Raw genomic sequence first — 19,100 nt, 5'->3', positions numbered from 1 at the left:
AGGCTAATAACTGTAGGTATCGGAGTACTCCATTGAGCTAGTCCCGAATGATGTTCCGCCGAGTCTCAAAACTACCCAATAGACCTATGTTCGACATTCTAAAGCAAGAACACATAATTTGCCATATCAAAGCCGTTGAGCCAAAACTTCCGATCATCCGACTCTCAATTAATTATAGATGTACCCTTGTGGGATATGATCTAACTCAATTACAAGGATCCTCTCAAAGCACATGTGCACTGGTCCTTCCAAACTCGGATAATGCATTTGAAAGAGTGGCTTCCCGTACGAAATAAAAATGCACATGCCATGTAATGGGCTCATGTCTGGAATCGAACTAATGTCCCATAAGTCTTGACCATTCCCTACAGGATGAATACTTAATAAATACGCGAGTTCTATTTTTCTCATTTGGATTCTCCAAGCCCTGACCGGTCGGAGCTAAACATGAGGCTAACCTATAAAATCTTGACTAGGCGGTGACCCTCAAACCTCTTTGAGAAATTGCTTTCTCAATACGGGAACTCTCGATGCCTCATGCGTACTCGGGGTAAAAGAATCTGGGCTCCATTTCACAAGGTGCCAAGATTTAAATTTCTCATTCGTTCCCACTGAATGAGAGACTACTGAAATTTAGGCCTTGATAGGCCATATTTCCAACATTCTCCTACTTGGCCTTTGAGGCCTAAATTCCTATATCTCTCTCATTATTGTTCACAATAAATCAAAGCATTCATACTCATCCACGGATTTATCATTCACAAGAAATAAACAAAGTAATAACAACTATGTCAACCTCCTTAATCCCATCTCATGCACATGCCTCACAAAATCACTTGCCCCCAAGCCTTTGGTTAATGGATCTGCACGCATAGCCTCAGATGGAATGTAACCAACTTCTACTTCACCAGCTGATATCTCTTCTCATACTCTATGATATTGAACTTTAATGTGCCTTGACTTGCTATGGAACCTTAGTTCAACTGCCACTGCTATTGCAGCTTGATTGTCACACATGATTCTAATAGTTCCATGTTTTAAAGGGTTGAAGTTAAGATGATTCAAGAACTTCTTAATCCAAATGGCTTCTAATGTTGCGAAACTTAAAACCATACACTCGGCTTCCATGGTAGATAGGGCTACAGTATCTTGCTTCTTAGTGTGCCAAGATATGGCACCACCCCCATAAATAAATAGATAACCCGAAGTGGATCTCGAATCATCTTGGTCTCCTTGATAGTCAGAGTTTGTGCATCCCAAAACTTTAACCTCACTCACATTGCTATGGGTTAATCCATAATCAAATGTTCCTTTCAAATACCTCATGATTCTTTTCACGGCTTTCCAATGTTCTAATCCAGGGTCACTTTGAAATCAACCAATCAAACTTTGAGCAGAAGGTAGATCGATTCTAGTTCCCATAGTTAAATACATTAGTGATCCTACGGCACTCTGATACATGATCGGTTTCATCTCATTTCTCTCAAGATCATTGTATGGTTTCATATTGACATTTAATTTTCCTCTCCTTTCCACAAGTGTATATATAGGCTTGGATTCACTCATACCAAATCTCTCAACAACTTTCTTGCAATATGTAGATTGAGATAAGTGAATAGTGCGGGCTGCTTTATCTCTTATAATATGAATCCCTAACACATACGAAGCGCCTCCCTTATCTTTCATCTCAAAGTTACTTGATAGCATTGCCTTTGTATCTCTCATATGGTCTAGGGCGCTACTAGCTATTAGAATGTCATCCACATATAAAGTCATGCAAGTAATGCCAGTCCCACTGGTCTTATGGTATACACAATGGTCATCCTCATTTGATTTGAATCCATATCTAATCAGGGTTTGGTGGAACTTGAAGAACCATCTTCTTGAAGCTTGTTTGAGACCATAAAGTGATTTGTTAAGTTTGTACATGAACTTTTCCTTTCCTTTCACAACAAAACCCTCAGGTTCGTTCATGTATATATCCTCTTCTAGGTCACCATTTAAGAATGCGGTTTTCACATCCATTTGATGCAATTCTAGGTCAAGGTAGGTTGCTATGGATATGATCATCTTAATTGAAGGCATTTTGGCAACAGGTGAATAAGTGTCAAAATAATCTACCCCTTCCTTTTGAGTAAACCCTTTTGTTACAAGTCTTGCCTTGTATTTTTCAATACGCCCTTCAAAGTTAAGTTTCTTTTTGAATATCCACTTACATCCAATGGAACTAAGGTTAGGTGGTAAGCGGACTAACTGCCATACATGGGTCTTTATGATTGAATTTATCTCATCTTGCATGGCTTCCTTCCATAACTTATGATCCAAACAAGACATAGCATGTAGGTAAGAATTCATCATCGGGTTTCTCACTAATCCTCTCATAGTTCTCCCCAAGGTAAGTGAAAAAGGTAGGTGGTCTCCTTATTCTCTCACTTCGCCTAAGTGGGATGATTTCAATTTCTTTGTTAGGCTGAAGGTCATGGAAGTCTACTCTCTTTTGGGTTGATTCTCTCTCAAGGAAATCATCTTCAAGGAATGAGTATCAAGGCTTTCAACCACATTACGATTCAAGAGGCTATAAAACCTAAATAAATCCCTTCCCATGACTTGGGTTTCCTATGAAAACACATTTAATGATTTTAGGATCAAGTTTTCACCTATTTTGGGATGGTATGAGAACATGAGCGGAACATCCCTAAAACTTGAGGTGCTTTATTGAGGAAGGTCTGCCCATGAAGGACATATGTGGAAGTTAGAATCGCTTCCCCCCAAAACTCTAATCCAAGATTAGCGGTACTCATCTTACTTCGCACCATCTCAACTGGTCCTATTCCTTCTCTCGACAACCCCATTTTCTTCGGATAGTGGTTTGGTGGACAATCTCATATTGGACACAAAGATCTTGGAAGGCTTGGGAGGTGTATTCCCCACCTCTATCTGATCTAAGGTTTTTGATGGTTCGACCTAGTTGATTTTCAACTTCCGCCTTATACTGTTGGAATTTGGTTATGGCCTCACTTTTGTTTCTCATGAGATAGGTGTGATCAAAACGGGAGTGGTCATCAATGAATGTTATGAAGTACCTCATGTGCCCCATGGTAGGTACACTCATAGGTCCACACACATCTAAGTAGATTAGTTCTAAAAGACTAGAGACCCTTTCGACCTTTTTGTGGGACTTTTTTACAATCTTTCCTTTACGGCAAGCCTCACATCTATTATGAGATATCAAGCAATCTTTCTTTCATCATAATATGCATTCTTGATAAATTAATGTGACCTAAGCTTAAATGCCATAAAGTAAACTTTTGTAAATCATCACCCAAGTAAGCAAACTCCGTTTTCATTTTAATTTTATAAAGCCGTTGAACCAAGTGGGCTACAAAACAAGGTCTCCATTAATAGAGCCATCATGCACATAGACCTTATCCTCCTTGAACAAGAGCACGAACCCGGCTCTACTCATCTTGGAAACCGAGATGAGATTCTTCCTCATCCTGGGTGCATAGAGGGTGTCCTTAAGCATGAGAGACTCACCATTAGTGAGCTCCAACACATAGTCCCCTTTTCCTGAGACCCTTTCCATTTGATTTTCACCCATATAAAGATTATGGGTGCCGGGTTGGACATCATAAAACCTTCTAAAGCCCTTCATAGAATTTGCCACATGGATAGTAGCCCCCGAGTAAAGAACCCACACATCCGCCTCCTCATTGGCAATCAAAGTCTCATGGACCACACAAACTCCCTCTTTCCTTGGTCATCCACCAATATTACCTTGAGGCTTACCGATATTGGGCTTAGGAGCAAAATGAGGGTTCTGTGGAGGAGGAGGATACCTACAAAACTTTTGAGTATGCCCGTATTTCTTGCATCTATAGCATTGCACCTTTGAATAATATTGGCTTGAGGGCCAAACCGACCTCCCACCTACTATCATAGGTATGGGTGGTGGTTTAGGCTTAAAAGGCATGGGGCTAGTATAGTTTTGTGGGTAGGCATGGGTTTTAGGAGGGTAACGGCTAAATAGATAAGGGGAGTAGGACTTTCTCTTTTGCTTTCCCTTTTGCTTCCCCTTCCCTTTCCATTTGCCTTTTCCCTTTCTTTTCATGTTCTTAGCATTATCACTCCTACTCATTCCCACATTACATGTATTCACCATAGAAGAGTTAAGAAGAGAAGAAGAGATAGGAGTAATGAGTAAGGGAGTAGAAGAAGAAGAGGGTTATTGAAATTTACCATATGGACCATGGAAGATAGTCCATCCATTGCCATATTTCTTTGCTCTTCCCCTTCCACGAAAAATGCAATCTCCTCCACTGTTGTAGGCGCGTCTTTGGCCATCAAATTGGCCACAAAGGTCTCCCAGGAAGGTGAGATCAAACATCATCTTTTGTGTCACCTCATCATATGAGTGACCGGCTCTCTCACGCTCTCTTATACAACTCTTGAACTCTCTTTAGATGATCATCCATTTTGCAACACATGAGATTCCTCATTCTAATGATCCTTTGAGCCTCATTCGGTGTGTCGTATTTCTTTTTCATGCGCTCCATAATATCTATGACACACGAAATTCTCATACTCCTTATAAAACGAATCACTCATGGTTGCAAAAATAATGTTCACGGCACTTTGGTTTTTGTTATGTCATGTCTCATATGCATCCTTAACAACTTGATGAGTATTGATTGTGGGCGGATTAGGTGGTCTAGAAGTCAATAATGGCAATAGACCATCTTCAAGAAACACAACTAATTTTCCTTCTCCATTCGGAGATGTTGGTTCCATTGAACCTCTCCGCCTTAAGAAATTCGATGAGTATCAAACGGGCTGCCATGGGTTCCTATTTGGCACTCTATAATCCCCCTAAAGACCCTAAAAGAGGCAGTAAATGATCCTAACTCTGATACCAATTGATAGTGGATACAAAGACTAGAGCAAATTTTCAAACCGAAAAAAAGGTAAAATAGACACTTTCAACAGGCCACTTGCTTAAAACCAAGCTAAGTGAATAAGTTACAATCCTTTAAATAACAATTACAGTCGTTTCTAGCCTTGTAAAACCACTGTAAATAAACTCAAATACCAACCCCTTATGGGGCAATTACATATAAAGCAATACTAGCTTATGAATTATACTTTCATGTACAAATAATATACTACCCAGCTGGGCAGTGATCCTAGAGTGAGGTGTGGGGTGCCATGTGGCAGCCCTATGGCCACCCGGATGCCACATGGCACTACCAGGTCAAGACTAAAGTGGAATTTGAGTCAAACAATTCGAAAAACCTCATTTTTTTAGCAAATAAAAATTCATAATAATTCTTTAAAATTCACAATAAATATTTAAAGTATTTTCGAGCAATTATTAAGTTTTTCTCATCATTATAAAATTGAACAAAAGGTATAATGAGATCTCAGGCTAATAATTGTAGGTATCGGAGTATCCATTAGACTCGTCCCGAATGATGTTCCGTCGAGTCTCAGATCGACCCAATAGACCTATGTTCCACAATCTAAAGCAGGGACACATAATTGGCCATATCAAAGTCGTTGAGCTAGAACTTTAGATCATCCGGCTCTCAATGGATTATAGGTGTACCCCTATGGGACATTATCTAACTCAATTACAGGGGTCCTCTCAAAGCACATGTACGTTGGCGCTTCCAAACTCGGATAATGCCTTTGGAAAAGTGGCTTCCCGTATGAAAAGAAAATGCACATACCATGTAAGGGTCTTGTGTCAGGATACGGATTTATATCCCACAAGTCTTCACCATTCCATACAAGGCGAATACTCAATAAATACTCGGATTCTATTTTTATCGTTTGGATTCTTCAAGCCCCGACCGATCGCAGCTAAATATGAGCTAACCTATAAAATCATGACTAGGAGGTGGGCCTCACGCCTCCTTGATAAATTGCTTTCTCAACACATGAACTCTCGATGCCTCATGCTTACTCAGGGTAAGAGAATCTGAGATCTATTTCGCAAGGCACCAAGATTTCAATCTCTCAATCGCTCTCACTGAATGAGAGACTACTGGAATTTAGGCCTTGATAGGCCATATTTCCAACAACTTGCCCATGAACTCCGGAAAGGCATCTCGTGGAGAACTGGAATCGAAAGTTCAATATCAAGGGGAAGTGAATGAGGAAACTCTTCTTGAAAATCTTCACAAAGTAGATCCAAGGGCTGACGAAAGTCTAAAGGACCGCCAGGAAAACAAGTATGTTTGTCAAGAATGTTGTGAAGCTGGTCATTTAAAAAGAAATTGTATGAAAAGGAAAGGACAAAAATCTAAAGAAGAAAGGGAAGGTGATGAGCCCCATAACGAGCCAAATCATGTGGAAGAACTTACATCCGATTTCATTGAAGTTTATACGGTGGGTTGAAATCTCGATTTTCATCAATACTTAATATTGGATTGTGGTGCCACGCATCATATGTGCCTGCACAAGTCATGGTCTCATTCATAAGAGCCATATGAGGGTGATTCCCAATTGATGGGTAATAACTCAAGTAGTAGAATGGCTGAGATTAGTTCAGTGAAACCAAGGATTTTTTATGGAAGTATCTGCACATAAAACTTTCCCTTCCTTGAAGAAAAGTTTGATTTCTCTTTGTTAGAGTTGAAATTGGTCTAAAAAGGGTAAGGACCTTAAACTTTCCCTTCCAATGCCAATCCCAGGTAAAAAAGGTGGGTTGTGTTAAGGAGGCAACCAATATAAAACTTTGCCAAAGTTTCCATGAATAGTACACCTGTTAGAAGATGCGAGTTGGCTCAAATGGAAAGTGCAAAAGGCCAAGGGGTAGGCCAACATGGTCAGAAGTAGTGAGAAAATATATGGCAACTTATGGTCTTACTGAAGGTATGGCCCTTGATAGAGCAAAATGGCGGACTAGTATTCATGTAGCTGACCCCAAATAGTTAGGAAAAGACTCTAATGAGGATGATGATGATGATGATGTAATCAAAATGGGCATAGGTTCACAAGGCAAAATGGAGTTCACATGTGCTCCTATTGTGATCAAAGGTGTTAGAGTTAGAAACTTATACAAATTGTTGGGTAGCTCCATTGTTGATGATGCGACTAATTCATTATTAGAGAGTGATGATCTTCCACTAATTTCAAAAAAAAAAAAAAAAGAGAGTCCTGATCTTCCACTATATTTATGGCATAGGAGGTTAGGCCACTTGAGTGAGAAGGGCATGGAGATTTTGATGAAGAGAAATCCACGTCCCACTATAAATTTTGGGGAATTCGAATTTTGTGAACATTGTGCCCATGGGAAACAACATTGATGAAGTCTCAAAGCCAGAAGCCATACAAGCAAGGGAAACCACTCAGATTTATGGCAGCCCTCACCACTATGTCATATGGTGAAGCATTGTATTCTATTTCTTTTGTAAATGACTTCTCAAAGAAAGCATGAGTGATCACTCTTAAATTAAACACTGGCATATTTTTGGCCTTTTAGCACTTTAAAGCCAAAGTTGAGAAGAGAACAAGATGCCGCATTACGGACTCCGAATCGATAATCGGAAGGAGTACAATTTCAACAAGTTTACATAGTTTATGGATGAAAGAATAAAGAGGCACTTCACCATCGTCTACACTCCCCCAAAAAATTGTTGCAGAAAGGATGACTCATTTTGATGGAGTGTGGTAGAAGCATGTTGAGCACAGCCGGATTGAAGCAAGAACTATGTGCCAAAGTATGGTTACTGAAATCTCCCACCCAAGGTCGCAATTTCGATTAGGAATCCCACTTCGACGATTCCAACAAAGAATCTTCACATGATCCATTTCTGCAAAGTCAGGAATCTCGATTCCTTATTTTAGGGATCTCAATTCCAACACTTGTAGAACCTTGTTTCTAATATTTGTTGATTCCTGATTCCGTAATTGTTGAATCTCAATCTACATTTGTTGAATCTAGATTCCACATATAATGATACTTGAATCTCTTTTTTCACATCCAGATTCCTGAACATCAAATACCACAGATTGTGGATGCAAGAAACCACGAACTAATCCAACATCGAATCTTGCTTCCACCCTCATCGAATCTTGATCTAATTTTTTTGGAACTGTAATACCACAAAATCAAATATTGATGTTCTAGGTGCATAAACGTATGACTTACAGATTACTTCAAATGTTTATGGATTCTGAGTTATTTGGAAACTAGATTGGAGATGATTCTCCCATAGTTCATATTGCTCTAAATAATAATCTAATGAATGCATTGTTGAAACTGGCTCGATCACATTTCTGATAGTGTTGGGATTGGCTGCCTTTTTTTAAAATATAATTAATAAAGAGTTTATATTTCAAAGAGGACTATAACACAGACAACACCATGGAACAGACAAAAACCCTATTTTGAAGAATAATAATGAAATAAAAATCACATTTCAAATATACATGACATAATATTTGCGTTTTTTGTAAACAGTTTCACTAGTGGACTACAATAGTCTATTAATTGGCCTTGCTCCTAATGTTGTCTCTGAAGCTCAATAGTCAATACATTGACTTCATATCTACAGAACCCTTCTTCATGTCTTAGAGAACTCTGATATCGATTGCTTGATGAGGTTCTAAGTTGGTAAGGCACAAGATGTTGATGTAGGAATCTTGATTCTAGAGGGATTGAAACTCTGAAAGAAGTGGGAATAGAATTCTAGGCTGTAAAAATTTCTCTCTTTTCTTTATTAATTGCCAAAAATTCTACTTTAATTACAATAATATAGGCCTACTGCAATCTAGGATCTTAATACTACAATCTAGGATCTTAATAACTTACTGCCAATAAAACTTTATTCAAATTGAATAGAAACTAACACTTTATGAAATAAAATAAGCCAGAACAGCAGTAAATAAAATTAAATAAATGTTGGAAGACTTAATAACTTTTGCCTAGGGTTACCCCCTTAGGGCTTAGCACATCCCACACTTGATTACTCGAACAATGGTGCATTCGATCCTAGAACCTGTTGAATCCACCAATCTAAAGTGAGAAGCACCTCTGTTACTCCCTTTCTAAAACTTATGGAGCAAGAGAGCTACGGTCACAATTAGGGTTACTATGGGCAACTCCCATAAAACTAAAGCTAGGATTGGGCCTGGCCCCTCTTTTCCTCTCTTATATATGCTGGAGAGCCAGCCTAGATGCTTAGGGAGGGTGGCATGCCCCTCTTAAGAGAGAGAGAGAGAGAGAGAGAGAGAGAGAGAGAGGACTAGGAAGAGAGAGATGAGAGAGGTTAGAGAGGGGCATGGAGAGGAGAGAGAGAAGGGAGAAATCTGAATGGGGAGAGATCGCCCTTATTTATAGGGCTCTAGGGCTTAGGGAGTCCTAATCAAATTAGGAGTTCAACATTGCCTAGGATTATTAGGTAATTTGTGAGGTAAGAGAGAAGATTTAATCTACGACTATCATCTCCATGATCAGCTAGCATGACCTACAGTGGATATTTAGGAACCTTATCCCCTAAAAGATTTGACTCATATCCACTTTTAATCTATCTAGAACTTTGACTAGTCAAACATAATATTCTAGAATTCCTTTTCTCTCACAAAGGGATGGATAATAAGCCAAAATAATTCAAATTGGTCAAAGATAAACTAGATCAACTTAAACTTCATAGAAGATTTTCTTAAAGAATTTTGTCAACCAAAATATTTTCACTAAGAAAATATTTTAAAACAAGAAATTTTGTTTTAAAGACATGTGCCTAAAAGAATGGGGTGTCCCAATGTGAGGACATGTGGCCCTAGGGGGGCATGGCACCCCAAAGTGGGGCTCACCTGCATGGAGCTGAGCCCTTAGCCCTCCATGTGGGTCGCACACACAATTTATAAATTTCCATAATACTTTTGCAATTTTCAAATTTCAGAAATACCCTTATAGTGTTTTTTAAGCAAATAAACATATTTTAAAATTATGAAAATATCAAAAAATTACAGTAACATTATTTTAGTAGAAAACAATATTTCTGGAGTTTCACAAACATCTAAAACACACAGAAATACAACTTAGAAGTGGATATGTACCTAGTAGGTCCAATAACAAGTGAATATCAAGGCACTCCACCCGTCCCAAGATCCATGATCCACTGTTGTCTTCTAAAACCAACTTAATAAAACCCATGACTCACAATCAAATGCAGAGGCTCATGATTGACCTGTCAAAGTTAGCCGATAAACAATGGAACTATAGTCCCAATATGTGGATTACAGGTTCTCCCCAAGAGCAAGTCAAATGCACATATCACTATAGTTCAAGTGGGCACTCTCACTACGTATATATACACATGTCCCCCTATATAGGGTTGCTTTCCAAAATGGGGTTGTCATATGTACATGTGCGAAAGTTTTGTTGAGGATTTGGCCCTTGCTCTCACAGGCCCTTCCTCCGCACACAAGAGACCACACAGCTCTCGTGGCCTACAAACAACGTCTTTAGGCATCTCTCCAACCTCAAGAAGGGATGATCCACAATGAACCCTCAACGGCAGTCCCACATGCCTACAGGTAAGGGTCTTAGACATGTCCTGAGCCGAACAAGTACTGGGCCAGACTGCCAAAATCTAGGTCAGTTAGTCACAATACACTCCCACTGAAGTGCAAAAAACATTACAAATATTTTTATTTACAAGCTCCCAATGAACAAGTATTCAGCCGCCCGACATCCTAGGCGATGGGTCTGAGCGGGCATGCTTAAGGCAGGCGCCTAGGCGGTCTGGGTGCCCACCAAGCGCCATCCCTTAAATAAAAAACAAGAAAAAAGAAATTCAAATCCACCTAAACAAAAATAACGCCTATATTGCCCTTCTCTCTCTCTATACCTCTCTTAGGATCCATGTGCTCTCTCTACAGATGAGAAGAAGCAGAGGATGGACTCCAAGTGTTAGCAGCCTCTCTCACACACACACACATACACGCACAAAGATACACATGGACCCATATGCTCCATCTTTACATGTAAGAAAAAGAAAAAGTAGAAAATGACCTCCAACTGTTCGATGCGAGGTCCCTATCTCTCACAGACTCTCTCTCTCTCTCTCTCTCTCTCTCTCTCTTGCTTTACATATCCTCCAAGTGTTTGAGACATCTCTCTTACAAATACAAATCTAAAAGAAAAAAAGATGATCTTTAAGAATTTCATGTGATACCTCACGCACACATACATGTGCATGCACACACACTAAACACATACACACACATTCATAAAACACACACACACACAACCCCAAACCCTTCCCTTCGGGCGCCTTTGTGTCTGGGCGCCCACCTAGGAGGCCCAAACCCACGGCCACCTCCGCCTTTTTTAACATTGCAAGCACTCTAGGCTTTTAAAGGCCACACACCCCAACAAAGTCACCCCATAGAGTTTAAAATCTCGATTTCCATGTGGGCAAAACTCGATTCCAAACTAATATGAATCTCAATTCCAAACTGATATGAATCTCGATTCCAAATACGTCAAAAACTCAATTCGAAAGATATTAGAATATCAATTACATATATAAGGAATTTTTATTCCATACAAGTCGATTCCAAATAGGTTAAAAACTCGATTATGAAAAGGTCAGAATCTCAATTCCATATAAGTAAGGATCTTGATTCCATTTGGGTCGAATCCCAATCCTATAAAGTAGGAATCTCATTTCCTACGATTTAATTTGAATGGACATCGCTTCCGATAACAGGAATCTTCTAACCAATCGTGATTCCATGATTCCAATTCTTAAAATGATTCAAAATATCAGGGGTTTCCAATAACTATGGGCTAAAGCTGTATTAATAGTTTGTTATCTAATCAATCAATCACCTTCGACATCTTTGGGGGAGAAAACATGCATGAGGTATGGTCCATAACCCCTGGTAACCATTCCGATTTAAAGATTTTTGGTTGTAATACCTATGTTTTAATTCTTAATTTCAAAAGAATAAACTTGACCTAAAATCAAATAAATACATTTTTGTTGGGTATAACAAATTTATAAAACGAAATCATTAATGGGATCCAAGTGCCCGAAAAATAATGACAAGCGATGATGCAAATATTAACGAACCATTTGTGTTGACAAAAGGTATAGAAAAAGAGAATAAAGCGAATGAAGAAGAAACTCGAAATAACACCCAAGAAATTGATATTTGTCATCTAGTGAGGACGACGAACAAGAAGATGCACCTACAAGTGTCAATGAAGACAAGCAAGTTGGAAATCCAATTGATTCAGTTGGTGCTCAGGCTTGTTGAATTGCATGATTGGGAACTTGAACAAATGGAGGTAAAAACAGCTTCTTTACATGGTGAACTTGAAGAAGATATGTATATGCAACAACCATAAGGGTTTCTTGAAACCGGAAAAGAAAGGCTAATGTGCAAGTTGAAGACATCCATACATAGACTCAAGCAAGCATCAAAGCAACGGTATACGACTTTTGATATGTTAATGGTAGGTCTTGGATACCAAAGGAGTGATTATGATCATTGTGTTTATATAAATTGTTTTGTGATGGCTCATATCTTATCGTAATCTTGAATGTTAATGATATGATTTTGGAATACAAGGATAAGATTAGGATTGATGAGCACACATCTGAGCAATAATTTTGAAACGAAAGATCTCGAGCGAGCAAAAACAAAAACTTGGAATTGAAATCCAAAAAGATCGTCAAAGAGGGACTTTGTCACTTTCACAAAAGAGTTTTGTAGAAAAGATGCTTGATGATTTTAGCATGAAAAAACAAAACCGATGAAGACTTTGTTAGCTTCTGATTTTAAGTTGTCTTTCGAGCAAAGTCCAAAGATTGAAGATGAAAAGAATACTATGAGTAGGGTGTCATAAGTTAGTTTGTGGGAAGCGTAATGTGTGCCATGGTGTGTACGAGACCAAACATGCATACTTGGTGACTTTGAGTCAATTTATGGCAAGTCCCATAAAATCTCATCAAGAAGGTGCAAAATAGGTGCCTTGGTATTTGAGAGACACAAGTGTTTATGCTTTGACATTTAGCAAAAACTTGGGGCACATTCAAGACTACGTCGATGCAAATTATACCAATGATATTGATAAAGGAAGAACAACTACTTGTTATGTTTTCAAGTTTGCAAATGGACCAGAAGTTGCATGTCAAAGCTTCAATTAATGGTGGCATTGCCAACCATTGAGGCCGAATACATTAAAGCAATGAAAGCAAACAAAGAAGCGGTTTGGCTTCAAGGTCTTATGGGTGAGTTGGGCATCAACTCCAAACCCATGGAAGAACTCTATGATAACATGAATGCCATTAATTCACTAAGAACCCAGTTTATAACAAGAGGACGAAGCAACATATTGGTTTGATAAAATTATGTTCGATAAGTTCTTGAAGATGGTGTAGATCGGTTGGGAAAGTTTGAACCAAGGAGAATGTCGCAGATATGCTCATAAAGACAGTTATGGTAGAGAAGTTAGAAGGGAGCCTAACTTCTATAGGTAAAAATGGAATTCTTAACAAGACAAGTGATTTACCATCAAGATGGAGATTGTTAACAATGATAGAAATCACATAGTGGACCGAGCATGTCATTTATATTTATTTTCGAGGGATTTTTTGTCTTACTCAAAAATGAGTAATATAAAAGAGTGTAAAAGGCCATTTGGGCCCATTCCTTCTTGTTTTTCCCTTTTCTCTATAGAAAGATAGGTTTTCCTTTTGGTAAAGTGCAAAACGGGAAGGGTTGAAGAAGGAGTTTGTTATCCCTCTTGGTGTCAAACCTTTGTGAGCTTTCAAGAAGGAATTTGCATGAGTCTCTTCATTAAGGAAATATTGTATCTCACATTGTAAATTTCTCTTTGATAGTGGATTTTTGCTTGCCCCCTTGCTCATGGATATAGCCCTAATGGAGAAACACATTATTGTTGCAATTTGTTCTTGATTTCCTTTTGTGGTCTGTTAATTCCATTTCTTGTTCATTTTTCTCCTAATTTTATTACACACAATTGCTGGGTGCCTTCTTGGGTTACCAGTACCACATACTTGGGGTTTTGAGTGTGTGATATATTGTGGTCGGTTCATTGGGGTCTCAGGTTATCAATTCCCAACATATATGAATTTAAAAATAAAAAAAATGAAGTTTACTATAATCCCCAATATTTGCATTAGATGCAAATCAATGCCTCCAATCCCGTCAAAGCTTCCATATACAACCCAAATCAAAACCCCGAAACCAGTTTTGGGTTTCAAGTCCGGATCTAGGAGTTCCAAGCTCTTGGATAAATTTCGATGAATAGTAAATTTAAATTTCAAATCTCTCAAATCCCAATAATTTTTTATGTACAAAAACCAAGCGTAGAACGTAAAAATTGGATAAATGTCATAAAAGACTATGGACTGTGAAGAAAAATCACAATTCTTCAAAATCAAGCAAAAACTTCACGTAACACAAGAAGAGACACTCACTAATCTTTGATTATAATGCCCTAAAACACATTTGGAAAACACTTTCAATTCAATAAGGTTAAATGTCAATTTCAACAAGTAATCACCATAAGACTAAATAAAGAAACTTGAGTAAATCAACATGCAATTTAGAATTCGTTTTAATGCTTGGAAAATAGCATTTCTGATCCTTAATTGATTAAAACATGTCCTTAAACAAAATTAGCTAAATAAAATTGAATTCGTTCAAATTTAAAGCTAGCCTATAGCATAAAGAGAAAAAGGGGTACAAAATAACATTAAATTAATTTCAGAGAATCGAGTTCTAGAGTTTTGAAGTTAATGGTGTGTTAAGGTGACAAATGTTCCACAACCCCAATCTATCAAGAGTAGGGGTGGTGGCAACGCATTCCGAGGACCGGGACCAGATGCCGACCCGGAACCGAAGTCACTAGACCCGCACCCAGACCCAGACCCGACCAGACACGATTGGACCCAACCCAAAAATCAAAATATTATACATTTAAATATATTTAAATATACAATTAAATATATTTTATAAATTTTAAAATATATACATGCATTAGTTAAATATTATAACTAAAACTATATAGTTGTATTTATTTAAATATTATATATTATATATTATTTAAATATCAACACTATTTGGGTCGGTCCAAGTTGGGTCTGCATGGTCCCGCCTACGTAGGGTCCCGAGAGGGGTGAGCTGGAAACGGTCCTAGCCTTTGGCTTTTTATGCACAAAGTATATATATGTATAAATAAATAAATATATATATATATATATTATATAAATATAATATATATATATATATATATTATATAAATATAATATATATATCTATATATATATATATATATATCATCATTTTAGCCTTTTTTCAATGAATTAGGGTCCGCTACATAAATCACGGTTCTCCATTTTACTCTATTAAAGGTCATATCCTCAGTGAGGCCATAAGTCCCCATATCTTTTCGGACTACTTCCAACCACGTGCTTTTGAGCCTACCCTTGCCCTTTTCAGTCCTTCCACTAGAACTAATTCGCACCTCCTAACAGGTGTTGTACTTGGTCGGCGCCACACATTGTTAGCCCACCTAAGTCTATTCTCTCTTATTTTATTGCCTATTGGTGTCACGCTTAAATTCTCTCGAATAGATTCATTGTGAATTATATCCTTTCTTGTCTTGACACTCATCCTTCTCAACAACCTCATCTCCACTATACTCATTCTATGGGTATATTTTTTTTGTCCGCCCAACATTCCGCCCCATAGAGCAAAGTTGGTCTCACCACTATCCTATAGAACTAGCCCTTCAGCCTCATTGGTATCTGGCGATCACATAAAATTCCAATTGTACATCTCCACTTTGCCCACCCAGCTATAATTCTATGTGCGATATCTCTCTCTCTCTCTCTTTATATATATATATATATATATATATATATATATATATATATATATATATATATATATATATATATATATATATATATATATATATATATATATATATATATATATATATATATATATATATATATATATATATATATATATATATATATATATATATAGGTAATTTAAGCACCCAACTTTGTGGGGGAACCCCATTCACTCAACATCAGGGTCTCAAATGCAGTGCATGGATGATCAATAACAAAGAACCATGAAGATCTAACAACTATAACTCGCATGATTCTGGGCCCGTATCCAGTCCACATGCTTGCATGGGTTAGATCTTGTCTAACAACCCGGACCAAAGATACCAGGATCCTTGATCAACCCCAAAAAGACATGGTTAGTACTTTCCTTTTTTAAAATGTATCAATCTCAAAAGTTAGGAAGGTGACCCAACAAAAGTGTAGCATTCTGTAGAGACACTTTTCTATAACTGCCATGAAAGTAACCATTACCAAGAAAAAACTTTATGCATCCTAGTAACTAAGGGAAGTGAAATAGAGAAATACCACCAGAATGTAGTTGGTAGCAGCATAGTCAAGATAGCAATGAGAAGAGAAATGGCCAGCGGATAAAGTATCGAGATTCTCATAATCAAGTGGTCCATTACAATTGCCATATTACTTGAAGTATTATTGAGAGGTAATTTGAAACTACATACAGGCATCCAAAGTCTAGATTAAAGAGCGACAGAAAAAAACAGCTACTAATACCACTCTTGAAGCACAAACCAATAACATCGACACTGAATACTAGAAGGAAAAACCTCAAAGATTGAAGCACGCTATTAACAAAATCAGAATACAGAGGATAGGAAATTAATAAAAAAGAGATAGAATACATGAGTTACATATAATAACGGATAAGGCTCCTTAGCATATGCTGATCAAGAGAAACATAATAAAATTATGTTCGGAATTGATATGATAATTCACCTTGTAGCAGAGAAGATGTCATCAAATTTCTTCTTCAAGGTCGATGGATCATGTAGAGGCCAATTTGCCTCATCCTGATGCACAAATATGACGTTTTCCAGAATAGCCTTTGAGACGCCCATCAATGCAGGAATTTCTCTGTCCATATCAGCACATCTGTAACTCAAACAAACTTTCTGTATGCATGGAGTACAAATAAACGAGACAAATTAGATCACAATGGATGAAGGATCCATCATGAAATATACAATATTAGAATTTGCTCGAATAAAATTAGCAAACGGTGCTTGTGTCAGATGACAATATGAGATCCACCATGAACAATATGTGAAATTGAGAAATTGGCCAAGCTTCCAAAACTATAAGGCAAAGAATCTTTAGGGAAAGCAGTAAATAAGAGGAAGAGATAACTTTAGCTGACAAATTCGAAAGTTCGTCCAAATCCATATCAAACAGAGAATAAGACATCCTTATCATACTCATTCCTTTAATATGAAAATTTTAACAAACAATACACAAGCTACAGCCCATTTTTTCTGTCAAATAGGTCAAAATCATAGAATTAAGTTACTCAAAAACCTTACCTCTCCAGTATGAGGATTGACGGTCTGTAAAACACTCTCAATGGCCTTGTACTCCATTTTTGAAGCCTTTTGAGTCAACTGAAACGATCGAATACAGACCACATCCTTACTAGCTGCTGTTTTGAACCTCAGTTTTATTTGCCCTTTTGTCTCTGTTTCTCCAGCAACCTAAATCCAATAGTTCTTTTTCACAATATAATCTTATACCCATTCACCATTTGATCACTAATATTCTTGGTTGGTCAAAATAAAAGTCCATTAAAATTGAAAGGCCGGGAAGGGTACCTTAGGGTCATGGATAAAACTATGACCAGACCTTGCATTTGGGGGCAGCTCACCTGTGCAAGCATGCTTCAGGCATTCGATTATCGTCTGCAAGTTATACAAATCATTCAGTAACAACTCGGTGAAAAATCGAAATAGCCAGAGACCCAGAGAGAAATGAAAAGCGAGACGGAGATAAAGGAAGACGGAGAAAGAATTAGACATAGAGAGAGAGGGGAAGATAGAAAGAGAGAGATGAATAGAACGAAAAAATTATTGTTCAAGGAGGCAGTGGTAGAGAGAGAAAGGGCACCCACTGTCTTGCCAGCTCCATTGGGTCCAACGATGAGGGTAAGAGGTTTGTAGAAAGTAATGGCGTTTTTATTATCAGGGCTGAAGCTACGGATACCCTTGATCAGCATTTTGTCCACTGTACTCATCTTTCTTCTTCTCTGATACAAAACCCTAGCTTCGTCTTCTTGTGTTACTAAAGAGTAGAATGATCATGAAATTTTTGCAGGCGTGGAGGGGCAGAAGAAAAACCTTGACTCTGCAGTGCAAAGGTATCGCGGGAAAGAGAATACAAAAATAAAAGAAAAACGGAGTAATAGCTCCGCCTTGCATAAAAAACTAAAGCTGCTTCTTAAATCTAACAAAAAAACTCGACTTTTAATTTGGAAAAACCATCAAATTGATTGTCTCTACCCTATCATAGTGTAAAAGAGAAGGGTGTGGGTTGTATGAGGTCGCAACCTTAATCAATCAAAGTAATACATGAGATGTAATTTTGGAGTAATTTTGGAAAAAATTAACGGTCAAGATAATATGTTACAAGATAATATTTTTGAATTTGAAATTTTTTTTTCCATATCTCTATATCATGATGTCGAGATGATCAATTAGACGGTTTTCTAAATTCAAGATAGCCTTTTTTTTCAATTGAATTTTTAGGTGCATCTTAATTCTATATTTTAAGATGTCAACCTTATATGAACTTTTTCCCCTAAAAAAAGATGATTCAAAGATTTAAAAATAGTGTATATTCTACTACATTATCTAGACCGTTCATTTTCAAGTTTAACAAATGTATAAGATCTATTCCTCTAAGCTACAAATTTTATAATCGATGATCGAAATAGATTTTACAATCATCACACGGAGCTACAAATTTCATAATTGGTGATATAAATAGATTTAACAGCCATCACAAGGGTTTCTCATGCCCAAAGTGATTTATGGACAATGTTCTAATGTGAGGCTTTACTTGTATGCTCAAGGCCTAGGCCTTACAGAAACTCTAAGGTTTGTATAAGATGTTCACCTTATATTATACAATTGAGGAGCACATGAAAATATATGTTCCATGCCAATTGAAAAGCAAAAATTTCAT

General features: G+C 37.5%; 1 protein-coding gene across 13 annotated transcripts in view; it reads right to left on the bottom strand.

Annotated features, from left to right (window-relative positions):
- Positions 1-18,474, bottom strand: part of RAD50 (DNA repair-recombination protein (RAD50)) — a 75,358-nt gene extending 56,884 nt beyond the window's left edge. For 9 of the 13 annotated variants that reach the window (XM_088870206.1, XM_088870204.1, XM_088870207.1 and 6 more), the window contains exons 1-4: positions 18,028-18,474; positions 17,732-17,818; positions 17,447-17,614; positions 16,863-17,038 (exon numbers count right to left, since the gene is read on the bottom strand). In XM_088870206.1, coding sequence (XP_088726332.1) covers positions 16,863-17,038; positions 17,447-17,614; positions 17,732-17,818; positions 18,028-18,150 — 554 coding nt within the window. In that variant the 5' untranslated portion in view covers positions 18,151-18,474. Of the gene's footprint in view, positions 1-16,862; positions 17,039-17,446; positions 17,615-17,731; positions 17,819-18,023 lie in introns of all 13 variants that reach the window. The other 4 variants (XM_020669803.2, XM_088870208.1, XM_020669806.2 and 1 more) reach the window with 3 other exon arrangements.
- Between the last annotated feature and the right edge of the window lie 626 nt (positions 18,475-19,100).

The sequence above is a fragment of the Amborella trichopoda genome, chromosome 6 (assembly GCF_054954075.1).
Source record: "Amborella trichopoda isolate Santa Cruz 75 chromosome 6, AtrichopodaSantaCruz75HAP2 v2.0, whole genome shotgun sequence".
Classification (NCBI taxonomy): Eukaryota; Viridiplantae; Streptophyta; class Magnoliopsida; order Amborellales; family Amborellaceae; genus Amborella; species Amborella trichopoda.
The sequence above is the reverse complement of the archived record's forward strand: the minus strand, read 5'-3'. Positions and strand labels throughout refer to the sequence as shown.